The sequence below is a fragment of the Bidens hawaiensis genome, unplaced genomic scaffold (genome assembly GCF_021521415.1).
Source record: "Bidens hawaiensis isolate Kalapana, Puna unplaced genomic scaffold, B.hawaiensis_p1.1 tig00008321_1, whole genome shotgun sequence".
Taxonomy (NCBI): domain Eukaryota; kingdom Viridiplantae; phylum Streptophyta; class Magnoliopsida; order Asterales; family Asteraceae; genus Bidens; species Bidens hawaiensis.
In genome coordinates, this window is record NW_027491591.1 from 160,001 (window position 1) to 177,602 (window position 17,602).

A 17,602-nucleotide genomic window follows, 5' to 3' on the forward strand; every position below is an offset into this window, starting at 1 on the left:
GTTAGGCTATATTTTGATCTATAATAATATAAATGAAAACGATGACCATATAAATATATATACACAACATATATTTATTCTTACAGCTACTCTCTTTTCGTTTTAAAATAACCTAACTTTTAAAAAAACAGTTTACGTAATATCTTACCAAGATGAAACATATACAGATTGTAGATAAAATATATGTGTAAGGGAGGTGGGGGGCACAACCCGATTTACCAAAATACTCAAATGCAACCAATTAATCAATGACAAACACCTCACTTCTACCCAATTCATAAAAAGATACTCGAATTACAGAGGATGGTGTTAAAGTACTCAATTCACTTTTGCATACAAAACATTCGGGTACTTCTCTACCACCATCATCTTCACCAAAAATAATATTATATCACGAATCACGATATACATGCTCATTTAAAGCTCACCTTTATATCTTTACGGTTTACACCATATCTTTTAACATAATCCAGTGACTCATCTAATCATGTTACCAAAGTCCAAACGACTCTCATCTTTTATCTTCTGATATTTTACCTTTCTATTCATTTTTTTTTCATTTGGTATTTTTATACTTAACAAATATATACATAGTTAATTATTATTTATAATAAATTTATTGTAATAATAAGTATACAACTTCTCCTAGACCAGACCAGTTACCCAACACACCCATTTTCACCTACGTCATGCAGGCTTGCGTTAAATAAACCATAGCACTAGAAAATCTTGTATGATGAAAACCAATACACTAAACACAGTCTCTCGTTCATATATTAAACCATTTCACGTATACTTAAAAAAAACACGCAGGTGTGCGTGCACACACAGAGTCACGTTCAGTACAAAACTTATGTCCGTCACAGAAAAGGTGAGCTTTACCTTCAATTATTAACGGATTTGATTATTAAATCCGCATTTTTCTTGGACTTGAAAATGAGTTCTGCATTTGGTCTGTCATTGTATTCAATCTGCTGCATATAAATCTTGGTCAACTCAAATAGATAACTTTTATTTCTTCAACTGGCCACATTAAACAGACACTTATTTGTCTAAATCATATTTCCATAAAAGAACATAGCTTGGTTAAATATGACTGAATGAATACTTAATATCACTTTTAACAGTAACAATAATATACTTTTACGAATAATCAAGCTGCTCGAAATGTTTTGACCTATTTTCTTTTTAGGTAACTTTTTTATTTTAGGTTTGTCCTTTTTAGGGTTTAACAAGCCAAGCATCTTGTTAGCTACTCGAGATCAACTCTTTAAAAGCTTGAACTAAGTCAAGCTTAAATGAGCTCGAGCTTCATATATCGAGCTTAACTAGGTTCACAAGCCTAACGAGTCTTTTATTTAAAATATTTACATTATTATATATCAAATTATGATAAAAAATAACCAAATAATAGGTATTATGTTATTATCATTATAAAAACTATAATAATAAATATATCTAATATAACTATAAATGTACAAGAATAAAATAATTAAGAATTAATAAATAATAAACAAGCCAAGCCTGAGCATAAAAAACTATTCACAAGTCTAGCTCGGGCTTTCTTAAGTTAAACCAGCCGATTTCAGGCTCAGTTTGGCTCGTTCACATCCCTAGTCCTATTATCAATGAAATATAGCCCACAGCCCCACATGGAAACAATCATAAGTAATAAGTTGAAATTGACAACTCTAGTTAGTATCTTACCCGTTGTTTGGCGATTTCAGGGGTTTTACCTAACAAAAAGATGAAAACAATACACATTCATTATGACAGAAACAATCATTCAGATGCATATGCACATGCATGTGGGATCATGAATAAAAAGTGATTACCGGTTGATATATGTCTCTTCAAAACCCGTTCCATTGCTATGTCAATGTCAACATCAACAAACCTTCAAAAATTGTATAACCAAACTTCAAACAGCCATTGTTTTATTTCACTTTAAAAACATATTGAATTTAAGTAAGCTATGGCCAAATAAAATCAAAGCTTAGAACTAATCCGATTTTTCTGGATAGCATATAAAAAATACTTGGTTCCAGAAACTAGAGGCAGACTAGGGGTATTAAACAGGCCGTGTTTCCGGGTCCAAAATTCGTGACTGACATGTGAACTAAACATGACACGCATATCATGGGTTGAACCAAACACGACCCACTTGGCCTAAAAGATTTATTATTTTATTTAATGTTTTCACATATCAATACTTAAAAATTAACATTTTTACAACAAAAACAATACAAATTTATATAAAACAGTTACACTTTAGTTATAAAATCTTATTTAATTTCCTTTAGTTTTAAATTTTGGCAAAAGACACCCAACCAATTTCATTTTTTACAAAAATCACATTTAAAATAAAAAAGAAAAAAAAAAAAATGGGTCAACCACCCGCCGGTCGCCGGATTGACCCAAACACGACCAGTTTAGTTAAAGGGGTTCACGGGTTCAACCCAAAACTGACCCAAACTCGTTTATACCAAATCCAAACTTGCGAATTTTGTGTCATGTTAGATATTTACACCCCTAGGCAAAATGGGGTGGGTCGGTAGGGTAACTGGTAAAAACGAGCAAATAAAAACGGACAAAACGTGGTGGGTCGGTGTGGGCCAAAATGGGCCGGGTCAGCTCACACACTTTTTGTCTTTTCTTTTCACGAACATTATACATAAAAGAATTATGAAAGTTTTACACTTTTATGCATTGTGAATACATTTTGGGTAATTTTTGAGTTTGACACGTTCAACCCATTAATATTTTAGCAAAAATTTAAAAGTTTGACCAATTTGATTCGTTAGAGACAAAGTATAATCAAACTTGACCCATTTATAAATACAAGATTTTACCATTTTTCGTCTAGTATTGATGATATTTCTTTCCAACTACCATCATCCAGTAGTAAATAATTTCCTTCCACTATAACAACTTTGTGCCTGCAAATATAATAATATGAACAAAAAGATTTGAGGAAATTTTTAAGCAAATATGTGACCTTCAATTGATATATTTATAAATTAGACGAAATATAATCTTGCAGATTATAATACATACTGAACATTCACAAAAATATCATCTTCAACCGGGTCTCCTACACCATTGTCAAATGATGGAGCATAAACAGACCCCTGAAATTGTAATTAATAATCAAATCCACTGTCAAATATTTGAAAAATAAATAGGTAAGTAAATAATAGGTACAGGTGGCAATTCGATCCGTTTAGTTACAATTGAGCAGATTTGGGTAAACAGGTAAAATAAAATAAATAAATAAATCATAAAAGGCAATGGGTCAAATGGGTTGAAAGCCACCTAAAGTCTAGTTTTAATTAGAGTGTAAACAAGCCAAGCTACTCGTGAGCTACTGAAGACCGGCTCTCTAAAAACTCGAATTGAGATGAGCTTAAACACGCACAAGTTTAACATTAAGTTTGTTTAATAAACGAGCTTGAGCCCGAGCTTGAGCCTAAAATTAAGCTTGTATAGTAAACGAGCTCAAGCACAAGCTTCATTTATCGAGCTCAAGTTTGCTCATGAGTTTATTATTTACACAACTTTATTTAATATATTCAATATATATTCATACCATAATTATTATAATACATAAAGTTATGAAAAAGATAAATAATTAATATATTATATTAATTAATTATTAACGGAATGAGTCGAGATCGAGCTTTAGAAATAGAGCTTGAAGCGAGCTGAGCCCAACATCCTAAACAAAGTATATGACAGTTTTAGAAAATTGACAAAGATGTTTTTTAACGGGCCAAACCAATATGACTCGATTCATTCTGATGTGCACTAAGAATGATCTGTTTCAACCCGAGCCCATTTTGACCCATTGACCTCTAAATTTACTTGATGGGAACCAGTTAACTTGATATAAACAAGTCAAAATCACCTGCTCTCTCAAGGTCTTCAAACATTTCAAGAAGAAATCAGGATTAAACGTCCACGGAGCTGATTTGTCAACATACAAAAACGGTTATTATCAGATTGATTGAAACATGTGGAAAGAAATTATGCGACGAGTGAAGAAGCTCACCTCCCCTTCTTGCATGGGCTTCTTTTGGATCCTAAAAAAGGTTAACAAAAAGAGAATTAGAATTGACAATGAAATGTTTGTGATCGTTTGTTTAACTTCAACTGAACAAACGATCGGACATGAACAGTTGAACGAACATGGTTTTTTTTATTTGTGTCTGTTCGTTAAGAACATGGGAATGTTCGTGTTCGTTTACGTTCTTTTGTTAATCAATAAACGAACGCTTCACGAATGTAAACGAACACAAACAAATGAACACAGGCGAACAAATGTAACTGAGCGAACATCAACTAAAAGTAAATGTGAACACCAATCTGCTGGCCTAAGAAATAATATAACTAGACTAAATTGTAAGAGGTGATATTTCAATTTCATAGAATTAGACTAAATTGAATTGGTAATGAGCATAATTATTTTAAATGAACATTAAACAAACAAATAAAACAAACGAACATATATGAATGAACGAGACATGTGTTCATGTTCGTTCTTTTATTCAATAAACGAACACAAACAAACTTTCCACCAAGTGGTTCACGAATGGTTCACTGAACGCTCGGTTCATTTAAAGGCCTACAAATTACGTTAAAAGAAAGAATAATTACGAATCAGGTGGTTTTATTTTATCCTTAGATAATCAGTTTTGTTGGATCCAGCATGAAACTAATTATTTTCCCCTAAACAATCAGATTGTCAGAAGCAGAATATACTCATCCAAATTTTAGAAACAAATCATTGTGAATATGAGTCAATGAGATAATTATTTATAAATGCAAATCTAGACACTCTAATTAACATATAATTGGGAGAGATTAAAAGATGAACCTCCATTGAATCAAGCTGGTGACGATAAAGATGGAAACCATCCATGGGAAGAACTACTGCAATTTCTGGTGGTTCAACTTGAGAATCGAATGCAGATGCTTTTTGAGGCCATAATTTGTTTACACGTTTAGCAACCTCTGATGCAATGGTGGTCTTTCCAGCTCCTGGCGGGCCTGCCAAGCCCACAATATGCCTGAATGGAGTAAAAAAGAAAACTTGGAGATCAGATGACCGTTTGAACAGGTTGGATAACGGGACAAAACGGGTACTTTTTGGTATGTTGACCATGTAATACTTTCTAATTTTCTATAAACAATTTGTGTGTCATGTATGATTACAAAAAAAAAAAAAAACAATTTATGTGGTTTTCGAGTTGGGGGTCTCTCTAGAAGCAACCTCTCTATTATTTGGGATAAAGGTACGGTTTGCCTACATCCCCCCCCCCCCCCCCCCCCGCGCGACCCTGCTAATAACTTTGCTCTCGATTTTTACTGAGTATGTTGTTATTGTTCTTTCATAGTAGGCCTTGTTAATGAACCAAACAAACAAGAATGGGGCAGTTTTGTTTGTTCATTTAACTTTAACCGAACAAGCGATCGAACACAAACAATTAAACGAACTAGGTTTTCTTGCCCGTGTCTGTTCATTAAGAAAATGAATGTGTTCGTGTTCGTTTAACAATATAAAAGAACAGTTCATGAATGTAAAAAACGAATATACCAAAGAGAAAGCATAACTGAGCTAAAACCAATTAAAATTAAATGTGAACAACAATGTGTTGGGCCAAAACAGTTATTAAAACTAGACTAAACTGTAATAGGCCTAAAAGATTTAAGTGAATATACTAATGAACGAACTTAAACAAAAGTATACAAATTAACATAAATTATCATAAACAAACAAACAAACATAAATGAGCGAACATAAATGTGTTCATGCTCGTTCGTTTAACTAAATAAACGAACACAAATGAACTTCCAGCCGAACACTTCACGACCGGTTCACTAAACGTTTGGTTCGCTTACAGACTTATTTGTACTTGGTTTTTTAACTTTACCCGGTAGACCCGTTAAAGATAAAACATAACCAGTGGCGAAGTTTGGACTGAGGCACCGGGGGGCCGAGCTTAAAATGTATACAAAATTTCACAAACGAGGGGGGGCCGGACTCAAATTTTCGGCAAAAAAAGACTAAACTTACACTACGTAAAAAAATTTTCGGCCGAAAACAGGTAAATTTACACTACTGCGCAAAAAAACAGGGGGGGCCGGGGGCACCCCTGGCCCCAATAAAGATTCGCCTCTGAACATAACCCCAATGAACCCATTCATAAGGAAATTGGGTAAACTGCCAAAAGACATGTTGGTTCACTAAGTTTATCCAACATATCAAAAATTTAATGAATCACATATATAATACAGTTATATGTGTAATGCTTATTTCATTGACAGAATATAAAAGTTGTTTAGGTGAAACCGACATCTTGATTAAAATATCTAAATAATGCAAATCAATCGAACCAACAAGATAATGGCGATGTTTACAATAAGCCGTCTATTAAATGTTGACAGAATTACAAATTTTGTCCTTTAAAATAAGACGAATTACGGTTCGTGTCCTTTTCTAAGTTTCCTTGCAGGCGGTGTACTTTAAACTTTTTTTTCCTACAAGTTATGTCCTTTACGCTAACTGGGTTAGAAAAACTCTGTTAAATCCCATCACGTGAGAAGCATGTGAGGGCATTTTTGTCTTTTCACCTGTACCTGCAACTTCTTCTTCTTCTTCAAAATAGAAAAATACCAAAAAACTCGCTGGCCGGACTCGAACCCGCGACCTCAGGCCGGACCAGAGTGTAACACACACACACACCAGCCAACTGCGCTGGTGTGTCATATTAAAACGTTTACGATGTTAACCAACTGACACACCAGCGCAGTTGGCTGGTGTGTGTGTGTTACACTCTGGTCCGGCCTGAGGTCGCGGGTTCGAGTCCGGCCAGCGAGTTTTCTGGTATTTTTCTATTTTGAAGAAGAAGAAGAAGAAGTTGCAGGTACAGGTGAAAAGACAAAAATGCCCTCACATGCTTCTCACGTGATGGGATTTAACAGAGTTTTTCTAACCCAGTTAGCATAAAGGACATAACTTGTAGGAAAAAAAAGTTTAAAGTACACCGCCTGCAAGGAAACTTAGAAAAGGACACGAACCGTAATTCGTCTTATTTTAAAGGACAAAATTTGTAATTCTGTCTTAAATGTTTAAAAACATGCATAAATGTAATTAAGAATATTACATGGACCCCAAAGTAGCTTAATTGTGCAATACTATTAAGATTTTATCTTACGTTAAACTGGTATTTGTTCCTGAAGCTGCAGTTGGCACCAGACGTTCAGCCAAAGTATCATAAATTTCATCCATAGACCTGGAGAAAGTGGAAAGTAACTTAAAAACCGAGTTAGATAAATACTTAATTACATCTTTAGTCTTTACTCTCATAACATAACAAAAATAACAGATGGACCCCTTACATCTCAAGCATGCAGTCTTGTAGGGCATAGGCAGATAACTACATAAGGGCTAATTGCATAAAAGAGTAACAAAATTTTGGTCTTATTAATGCTTTGGGTAACCAACTTATTTTAGGCCAGAAAAGAAAAACCATTAAGTTTCAAAACATTTGATTTAAGGTAATTACCGAAGACAACCAGTTGACATGGACACATCAACATTTTACTGGTTTACAAGTCACATCACCTTAACTTGAAACTTTTGAAAGCGGTAATGTTACCTTAAACTGAAAATTTTGAAACTAAGATGTGTTTCTTTTTTATTTTCAGGCCTACAAAATATGGTCACATTATTAAGCAACAAGCCTTTGCATAACATAAGTATAAATCAAGAAAACTGTTAACTGCCTATGTGGCTGCTATACTTCAACATGACTCATTGCACACTAGCTTTTCCATGGAACTGAGCACTTAACACAACACGTAATTCTGTATATCGATTAATGTGCTAATTAGATTACAGTAGTAAACTAAATCTTAAATAACAAGATTTAGGATGTTGTTTGCATTGGGAGTAGACTTTAATTGAATTCAGTCTGCTTTAACTGTTTGATCCATTTGGCCATTTGAGATAAAACAAGAACACTATCCAGATTGACCCAATAAACAAACAGGTTGAAATAGCCGCCTCTAGTAGATAGTGACTGGTATAATAGAGAAAAACACCAATAATCATATAGAAGTACTTTTAAAAATGACACACCGAGCCACTACTATAGGAATATCTTTATTCTGGCTGCATAACACCTGAAAATGAATAACTACAGAATGAAGCCGATATAATAAACAAACACATAACATTAAAACATAAGAAAACTTAACAAGTAAAAAAGAATTAACAATGGACCTGAACAGGGAATTTCTTATGCCGTAAAGATATACTTTGATTAAGTGACTGCTGATATCTGTTTTTATCGTAAAACATAAAAACCGAGCCTTGATAGCAATGAGAGACATTGACTTTCTTGAGCAGCACCATATCTGTGCCTTTAACATTACAAAATATTTGTTAGTGTCACCGGTGTCACATATACTATTAGGCCCAAATGTTTATGTTTTCCCATTTCTTACCACATATAAGGTCATGATTATTATTCTATGTTTTATGAACACAATCAGCAGAGTGAAACAATCATCTATGGAGTTTTCAATAAAGGAATTTCGAGTTAACACAAATGCAGTGTTGTAAAAATCCGTTCTAGGCGCCGATTACTAATTGCTGGGCTGCTGATTTGATTTCAACTAATCGGCCCCTAAAATCGGTAATCAGTCAAAGCCAGTTAAATTTCGGCCAAACCTGGTCAAAAATTATACTTACTACTCCAATGATCCAATCAATCTGATTAATAAGTTTGAAAAATTACATGCAGATGTTACAATTCCAGTATAATCCCCTATTAGGTCTAACAGATTCACACACACACACACACACACACAAATGTGAACTAATGCAATTTCTAAGCATCATGCAGAAATAGATTCAAATGTTCAATATTGAGAGTGTTAATTTACAGGTAACAGGTTCATTTATCATTAAATACGAAGAATAACGGTACATGCATCATTCATTCATTTGATCAGCTACAACGCTCAAATTTCTACTACGCCTAAATTGAAACACACACATAGATACATACATGCATACATATATGTATAATAAGAGATTAGAGAGACCTGATGAAGGAAGACGACAGCATCTTGTTGAGGCGGTGTTCAACGACGACATCTCCATCCTCTCCCAAACTCAATTGCTTACCTGTTATTATTATTATTATTATTATTAACGGTAAATGTTACAGTTTGTTTGTTAGACTCACTCGGATAAATTTTGTTTATATAATCTTTAAAACTTTATAGCTAATATTTATTTTTATGCATTTCAAAAACTTAACCCTAGCCCCTACACACTGCACACACTTAAAAATTATTGAATTCATTTATCTAAACATGTCAAACGGATTGACGGTTTGGTGAGCAATCAGGTTGTAAATGTGTTAATCGGATTGGTAAGTTGTAAAAACAGGTCAAACATGTCATAAACATGTTAGCGTGGTTAAACAAGTTAGCGGGTGAATATGTTTGATAAAATGGGATAAATAGTTAATTGAACATGAGTTTAATAAAACATGTCAACCCAAAAACACGACTTGTTTATTAAATGAGTTACCTGTAACAACCCAAACACTGATTATTCTTGAGGGTCATGTTGGATAAGGACCCGTATTCCAAATTTTAATTTCATATTTTATTTATAAATTGTTTTGGAAAGGGACTTTTATCTATTAATATATGATTACTCATATCTTGTCATTGTTGTAATTTCTTGCGAAATCAAATATCCCCATTCATGAACATATGTAACTAAAATTTACTTGTACCTATCATTCGAAACTTGACCTTAAGTTAAAAAATGAATCAAACATGACATACCAAAGTATAATTTTAATAGTTAATGTCAAAAGACTAGCCTAGTGATATTAAAAATGGTATGTAATGGTATTTATCGTATGATTAAGGGTTTGAATCCTATATAACTAAATAATCTAACATTCGGAAATAGTGCTAATGAAAAGTGTTGATGTTTCATTCAGAATCAAATTTTCATCTCATTTCTAAATAATATTTAGTTTGAATAAAAAAACACAAAAACAAATGACAGGTGAATTAGTAATATCGAGCCCATATGATGGTACCAGGCCTCTTAATTGAGCTCCAAATTATAAAAGCCCAAGTATATTATTTTCAGTGAAAGACTTGTTACTCAATTTAGGCGTGTTTGAGTGAGCTTTTAAAACTTGTTTATTTGCTTCTTTGGTTGTTGAAAAGTAAAATGTGTTTGGTAAGGCTCTTTAAAAAGTTTCAAATTGAAGCTTTTTAAAAGTTGTTTTTGCTTTTTGAAAAGCAAATAAGCAAAAAAACAGTTTTAAAAGCTCACCCGAACACCTCTTTAATAAGAGATTATACTCCATATAGACAATTTAGTCGGTGGAGCTCTTAATTACCTTCTTCTTATAATTACTACATGCTTATATTTGATTTTCAGTTGATTTCGCTTATAAAGAATGCCCATTCCCAATTCACTAATCATATCTATCTTAGCAAGATTAAATGTAAATCTAAGTGTAAATGTATGATGATTATGCAAGTGAGACTATTTTTAAAAATAAAAGTAAAAGTTAAACATGTAATTGATTAAATTTTCGGTATAAATTATAACATACAATAGGTTAACTTTGGATTGTTAAAAATATCATATATATATATATATATAATTGTTACGTTGAGTTCTTTCAAGTTCTTAAAACTCAAAGCGGTTCTCAAAAAAAATCAATTATATATATATATATATCATATTTTGTTATGATTATAGAAAGAACCCAAACATTTCAGGATGATTTGTAGATGTCACGCCACGTGGAGCAAAACAAGTGGTAAAATAAAGATGAGGTGCAATCCATGTAATCTAATTTATGTGGAGTAAAGGCCATGTACAATCAAAATCATTCAACTTTATATAAAAACACAAATTGAACCCTTAACTTTGAACTGCATTCACCATTTTTCTTTCAATCTTCAAGTTCTTGCAACCCAACTTAAGAAGAAGAAGATGGCATCCATCTCAGCTTCCATTTCCACCACATCACCATCATTATCTCTGCTCCAAAAGCCCACCACCACCCATGCTTCTCCGGTTCTTGGTATGTTTTTGATCATCCAAATCATATAATGAGTTGATAATATACATAAGTACATACATATATTATATATAATAATATATGTATTTTTGTTAGATTAAATGCAATAGTTATATTTGTTGAAGAATATGCATGCTTATTATTTTGCTATGATTTAATATAATTTTTTTAACATGACATGTTCTTACCTGACCCGTTTCTGCCCCTAGCTAGTAATAATAACAATAATAAATTGGGTCCGTTTTTAAAAGGGACGGATATGCACTTCGTTTTAGGCCTTTAAAATGGTTGAGTTGACCCTGCATATACATACATATAAATAGAAGTTGTTAATCATGATTAGGATTGCCAACAATGAGTAAGATGGGGAAAGTGAGATGTTCCATGGAAGGTAAGCCCGCTGTCACATCGGATGATGGTGCATCGAGGTTGAGAATGGGTGCATCCTCATTGATGGCTGCAGCGGTGGCTGCAACCATGTCGAGCCCAGCGGCCATGGCTCTAGTGGACGAGAGAATGAGCACAGAAGGGACCGGGCTGCCCTTTGGTCTAAGCAACAACCTTCTCGGGTGGATCCTTTTTGGCGTGTTTGGTTTGATTTGGACACTTTACTTTGTTTACGTCGGTAGCCTTGATGAGGATGAGGAGTCAGGTTTATCACTTTAAAATGACAAATTATCAATTGTAATAAGCTTATGTGTAATATTAATCATGTATCCTTTGTACTTTGTGCTTTGATAATTTGATTGTCTGAGTGTTTGTGCTCATGAGAATTGCACTTTGGTCCTAGATATGAATATGGACACCTTTCTTGTAAAGTTTGATATCATCTCCTTTGAATAAGCTACAAACGAGCTAGAAGGCTTTTCGGGTATCATGAGAAGGTACGATAGTCACGCTAATGAATTTGTAAATGCATATCCTACGTGACTGAATCTTCAATGTCTCGTATATCATCTTTCTCGTAGGGTATAGTAATGACATGCGCATTTATTTGCTTTAAGTACATGAACTTATTGAAAATTTTCGATTCAAACTTATACATATATTGGCTAAAAAACCACTCATATATAACAATCGATTTTTATGCATGTTGGGATGCATGTATGGGTGACTTAGGCTCATGAAACACATTTCCAAGGGTTATAACTTATGGAAAAATTGTCTAAACTGATCATATACCTCACCTTCCGATAACTTGATAGCATCACGTAACACCACCTTGCTAGATACCTCTAAATCACAATCATATATGAAAACTAATGAACAAATAACGAGGATCTCTCATGATATGATAAATTGATAACTGTAGGGGTATGGTACTAAACCCGGTTTTACGACCCTAAATTTATTATGTTTGGCTTATTTTATTATATGGACTAATACAATGTTATTGGGCTGAGGGGGTTTTGTGGAGGTAACCCTAACTGGGCTAGGCCCATTAGGGTACCATGATGGTGGCCATGAGGCTCTCTATATAAGGAGGTCTCCACCTCCTTGTTAAAAGGTCATGCTCAATAAGAGCCACCACCACTTTTTTGTGTCTGTAAACAAGAGATCTTTGAGATTTCTTAGCAGTCACCTCCACACCCCCGAAAAACCATTGCAGGTCTCAAGCAACCGGAGAAGAAGATCAAGACGTGGTTCGTTCATCTCGAAAATCCGTGGAAACATCGTCATGGATCAGGTCAGATTCATTTCATGCTTCGACATTGGCGCCATCCGTGGGACGGCAACGAACTACCCTTCGATCTTCATCTCGGCTGTCAGATCTCTCCCAGGAAAAACCCAGATCTGGAAGTTTACAGAAAAAGGCTTCAAGGCTTGTTCTATTAAAGCTCAAAAAGATCCATAGATCTAAAAGAGGCTTCCAGATCTGTGCAAAAAGAAACTGCCTGACTCGAATGATCAAGTCTCCGGATCTGTGATGGTTTTAAATCTGCTCCGAGCTTCAGATCTATCTAGATCTGATTTACAGATCTAGATCTAGATTACAGACCTGGATTTTAGGTTTAAAATTGCAGATCTAACTCTTAAATTGCAGATCCAAAAATTACCAGACTTCCGCCGCCATGTACGCGCGCCCGCGGATTCTCACTCCGCAGCCATGCATGTGCCGCCGCGGAAACCACCATGTGGGTTTTGCGCAAGAGACCTCCGCCACGCACGCGCGCTCGCGAGTCACCACTTCATCGCCGTGCATGCGCGCATCAGGCCACGCGCCAAACTTAAAGGTTGGGAATCCTCATAATATCCCATATGGCTACGCGCCATGCTTAAAGGTCGGGAATCCTCATAATATCCCATATGGCTACACGCCATACTTAAAGGTCGGGAATCCTCATAATATCCCATATGGCTACACGCCATACTTAAAGGTCGGGAATCCTCATAATATCCCATATGGCTACGCGCCATGCTTAAAGGTCGGGAATCCTCATAATATCCCATATGGCTACGCGCCATGCTTAAAGGTCGGGAATCCTCATAATATCCCATATGGCTACGCGCCATGCTTAAAGGTCGGGAATCCTCATAATATCCCATATGGCTACGCGCCATGCTTAAAGGTCGGGAATCCTCATAATATCCCATATGGCTACGCGCCATGCTTAAAGGTCGGGAATCCTCATAATATCCCATATGGCTACGCGCCATGCTTAAAGGTCGGGAATCCTCATAATATCCCATATGGCTACGCGCCATACTTAAAGGTCGGGAATCCTCATAATATCTCATATGGCTACACGCCATACTTAAAGGTCGGGAATCCTCATAATATCCCATATGGCTACACGCCATACTTAAAGGTCGGGAATCCTCATAATATCCCATATGGCTACACGCCATACTTAAAGGTTGGGAATCCTCATAATATCACATATGGCTACACGCCATACTTAAAGGTTGGGAATCCTCATAATATCCCATATGGCTACACGCCATACTTAAAGGTTGGGAATCCTCATAATATCCCATATGGCTACGCGCCATACTTAAAGGTTGGGAATCCTCATAAACCCATCAGGCCAAGCGCCAAACTTAAAGGTTGGGAATCCTCATAAACCCATACCGCTTCGCGCCGAATACAAGACCGAACGCGGCTCCGCTCCGTTCAACATGCACACCACCATGATGCTTGAGCGCAGTCGCATATCACATGCTCATGCACCACATATGCTCACTGTAACACCCCGACCAAAGGCGGATTATACATCGGGGCGCCACATATTGTTTCATTACTCGTGACACTATTGGGTGTCAATATTTAATAAATACATTCATTCGCGCACGCGCAAAGTAGACATAAGATAACATAAATCATCATAAATCAATATATTATAAATCATAATATTCGAACAGCAAAAACTTGTCTTGATACATTTTAATCTAGGTCCAAAATAAAGAAAACTTCCTATGTGTCCACAAGCTCCAAAACAGCTACTGCAAACCTGAACATGTGTTAAAATAAACGTCAAACACTTGCGTGTTGGTGAGAAATCAAGTTTAATACAATACATAGATAACAATAAATCTGCGCGCAACATGTGTATGTCTGGTTTTCAACAAGGGTGTAATCTGATCGGGACCAACTCTAAGATTCATAGACTGCCAGTGCTCACAATTGAGCTCACAAACAAGAAAGACTGTGCAAGTGTAAACAAAAGAGAAAATCATAAACGATAGTTCTCCCGTGTTCATCTAATGGTACCATGAGAACTGCGGAATAGACCGACAAGACGGTTAATGATCCACACATACAAATAAACAGCCAAGTCTATGTCCTCAACACATGGGATACTGCGCGACTAAAGTTCATAAACAAGTTTAAGACTCTAAGTTTGTATGAACACATGAACATCCCAAAACATTAAAAATAAAAAGGGATTAGGTACGAGATTACTCACTTGATAAACGATGCGGTGTAAGATAAAGCAAGAACCAACTTTAAACAAGCACAAGTTAACCTATAAATAAGATTATTGTTTTAATGATCGGTTTTAAGTCTTGATATAAGTTAGCATAAGTAAATTATTATATATATATATATATTACCGGAAAAGCAGGACAGAACAGGGAGGAAGACGGAGGCAGAGAGGGAGGCGGCAGAGAGAGCAAGGAGAACAGGAGAGATTAAGTGTTTTGTGTGTGTAGTGTTAGGAAAAATAATACTATTATTTATAGAGAAACCCTAGGGAACACATTCCCTAGAAAAAGGGGAAAAGATCTCAAAAAGCAAAAGATTCCAAAAGCAAAAGATATCAAAAGATATGGCAGCAGGGAAAAAGAGAAAAAGGCTGACAGGGAACAGTAAAAAGCATGGGCGGATCAGATAAAGGTACTGGTCAGGCATGGAAAAAGCAGATCTCAAAAGATAATGTCAGTCACTTTTTCTGCCAACCAATGGGGTTGGTGCGCATGCTGCGCCGAAAGTAACTTTTCAGACATAAAGCAGATTAGGTCAACAGCACAAAAGATAAGACAACACAAAAGCAACGGCTAGATTAAACAGAAGAAAACTCAAAGGGTTCAGCGCGAGAAAGCTCGAGCGCGAAGGCAGACACAGAAGGTCAAGAGAGCGCGAGCGCGAAGGCAGACAGAACCAACCTTAACGCGTCGCGGAAAGAAATACATTTCTAAGCGCGCCGCGGGAAGAATCACATTTCTTAGCGCGCCGCGGGAGGAACTAAAATTCCTAGCGCGCCGCGGGAAGAACTATAATTCTTCGCGCGTCGAGGGATGAACTACGATTCTTAGCGCGCTGCGAGAAGAACTACAAATCCTTAGCGCGTCGCGGGAAGAACTACCGTTCTTAGCGCGCTGCGAGAAGAATTACAATTCTTAGCGCGCTGCGAGAAGAGTTCGTCTCGCGTATCGCTGAAACAGGTGGTCTTCACGCAGGATTCCTTGTAAGGAGTCTGGCGCGTGGAGCTACGCAGACAACCTTAGGCGGGAAGGAACAAAGGACAAGCAAAGAGTTAGAAGAAAAAGAGGGAAACAAGGCGGAAAGAGAGAAGGAGAGGGACGGGACGGCGGAAAGAAAGAGAGAGAAAGAGGCGGGAAGGAAAATATATATTATTATTAAAAGTAAAATATAAGTATAAATATTAAATCATAAAAGAAAGAGATCGGGTCGGAGAAACGGGTACCTGGGTCGGGTCGGATCGGGGCAGATGTTACAGTCTCCCCTACTTTAAGAAATTTCGTCCCGAAATTTATCTCGAAGTAGGTTGCGCAGAGAACAGGTGCGGGTACTTGATCTTCATCTGATCTTCCCTTTCCCATGTAAACTCGGCTCCGCGCTTGGACTCCCAGCGAACTCTAACAATAGGGATACGACTGCGCTTGGTTTGCTTTACCTCGCGATCCATAATCTCAACAGGCTTCTCAACGAAATGCATAGTTTCATCAACTTGAACTTCATCAAGTGGAATGTGAAGGTTTTCGTCAGCTAAACACTTCTTGAGATTGGATACATGGAACGTTGGATGCACATTACTGAGCGCGGGCGGCAGGTCAAGTCTGTAGGCAACTTTTCCTACACGCGCGAGAATCTTGAATGGACCAACATAACGAGGAGCAAGCTTACCTTTCTTCCCAAAGCGGACAACACCTTTCCAGGGCGACACTTTGAGGAGAACAAGATCACCAACTTGAAATTCGAGAGGCTTCCGCCTACGATCTGCGTAACTCTTCTGTCGGCTTCGGGCAGTCAGCAGATGATCACGGATCTTGGCGATTTTATCGGTTGTCTCTTGAACCAGTTCGGGTCCTGTGATTTGAGCTTCTCCCACTTCGTTCCAACAAATCGGGGAGCGGCACTTACGACCGTAAAGTGCTTCAAATGGGGCCATACCGATACTGGAATGATAGCTGTTATTATAAGAGAACTCAATCAAAGGCAGGTGTGAATCCCAATTACCTCCAAAATCAAGAACACAAGATCGGAGCATATCCTCAAGAGTTTGAATAGTTCGCTCAGACTGACCGTCAGTCTGAGGATGATATGCCGTACTCATGTCCAAGCGAGTTCCTAGCGCAGATTGGAGAGATTTCCAAAAGCGGGATATAAAACGGCCATCGCGATCGGATATGATGCTCAAAGGAGTACCATGGCGGCAGACAATTTCCTTGACATAAAGCTGCGCGAGTTGCTCAACACGGTAGTTTTCACGAATGGGCAGAAAGTGAGCAGACTTAGTCAAACGATCCACTATTACCCAAATGCTATCATGTTTGCTTGCTGTCAAAGGTAACTTGGTAATAAAGTCCATCGCTACACATTCCCATTTCCACGTAGGAATTTCTGGTTGTTCGAGCAAACCAGATGGGCGTTGGTGTTCAGCTTTCACTTTAGAACAAGTCAGACATTTAGCTACGAACACAGCAATATCCTTTTTCATACCGGGCCACCAATAAGTAATGCGCAAATCCTTGTACATCTTATCAGCGCCAGGATGAATAGA

General features: G+C 36.7%; 2 protein-coding genes across 4 annotated transcripts; one reads left to right on the forward strand and one right to left on the reverse strand.

The window, feature by feature from the left end:
* Window positions 1–555: 555 nt before the first annotated feature.
* Window positions 556–9,460, reverse strand: LOC143637487 (putative uridine kinase C227.14). 3 transcript variants are annotated; one of them, XM_077104869.1, is made up of 12 exons: window positions 9,115–9,460; window positions 8,288–8,421; window positions 8,144–8,187; window positions 7,218–7,295; window positions 4,877–5,069; window positions 4,052–4,082; window positions 3,908–3,966; window positions 3,058–3,131; window positions 2,853–2,939; window positions 1,836–1,897; window positions 1,708–1,736; window positions 556–971 (listed from the first exon to the last, which is right to left on the reverse strand). In XM_077104869.1, the coding sequence occupies exons 1-12, from the start codon at window positions 9,170–9,172 to the stop codon at window positions 885–887; spliced, it is 936 nt and encodes a 311-aa protein (XP_076960984.1). In that variant the 5' UTR covers window positions 9,173–9,460; the 3' UTR covers window positions 556–884. The 3 variants fall into 3 exon arrangements, with proteins under 3 accessions (XP_076960984.1, XP_076960982.1, XP_076960983.1); XM_077104867.1 differs by having other exon boundaries at window positions 8,288–8,427; window positions 9,115–9,304; XM_077104868.1 differs by having other exon boundaries at window positions 8,288–8,423; window positions 9,111–9,304.
* A 1,476-nt stretch (window positions 9,461–10,936) lies between these two features.
* On the forward strand, window positions 10,937–11,953 carry LOC143637488 (photosystem II reaction center W protein, chloroplastic-like). The gene is made up of 2 exons (XM_077104870.1): window positions 10,937–11,138; window positions 11,479–11,953. Exons 1-2 carry the CDS (start codon window positions 11,048–11,050, stop codon window positions 11,799–11,801), a joined length of 414 nt encoding a protein of 137 aa, XP_076960985.1. The 5' UTR covers window positions 10,937–11,047; the 3' UTR covers window positions 11,802–11,953.
* The last annotated feature ends 5,649 nt before the right edge of the window (window positions 11,954–17,602 follow it).

Coding starts and splice junctions, on each gene's coding strand:
- LOC143637488 (XM_077104870.1), top strand. CDS start 11,048: ATGGCATCCATCTCAGCTTCCATTTCCACCACATCACCATCATTATCT. Junction 11,139..11,478: donor CCATGCTTCTCCGGTTCTTG/GTATGTTTTTGA, acceptor AATCATGATTAG/GATTGCCAACAATGAGTAAG.
- LOC143637487 (XM_077104867.1), bottom strand. CDS start 9,172: ATGGAGATGTCGTCGTTGAACACCGCCTCAACAAGATGCTGTCGTCTT. Junction 4,083..4,876: donor ACCAGCTTGATTCAATGGAG/GTTCATCTTTTA, acceptor AACCTTTTTTAG/GATCCAAAAGAAGCCCATGC. Junction 1,898..2,852: donor TCAATACTAGACGAAAAATG/GTAAAATCTTGT, acceptor CAATTTTTGAAG/GTTTGTTGATGTTGACATTG.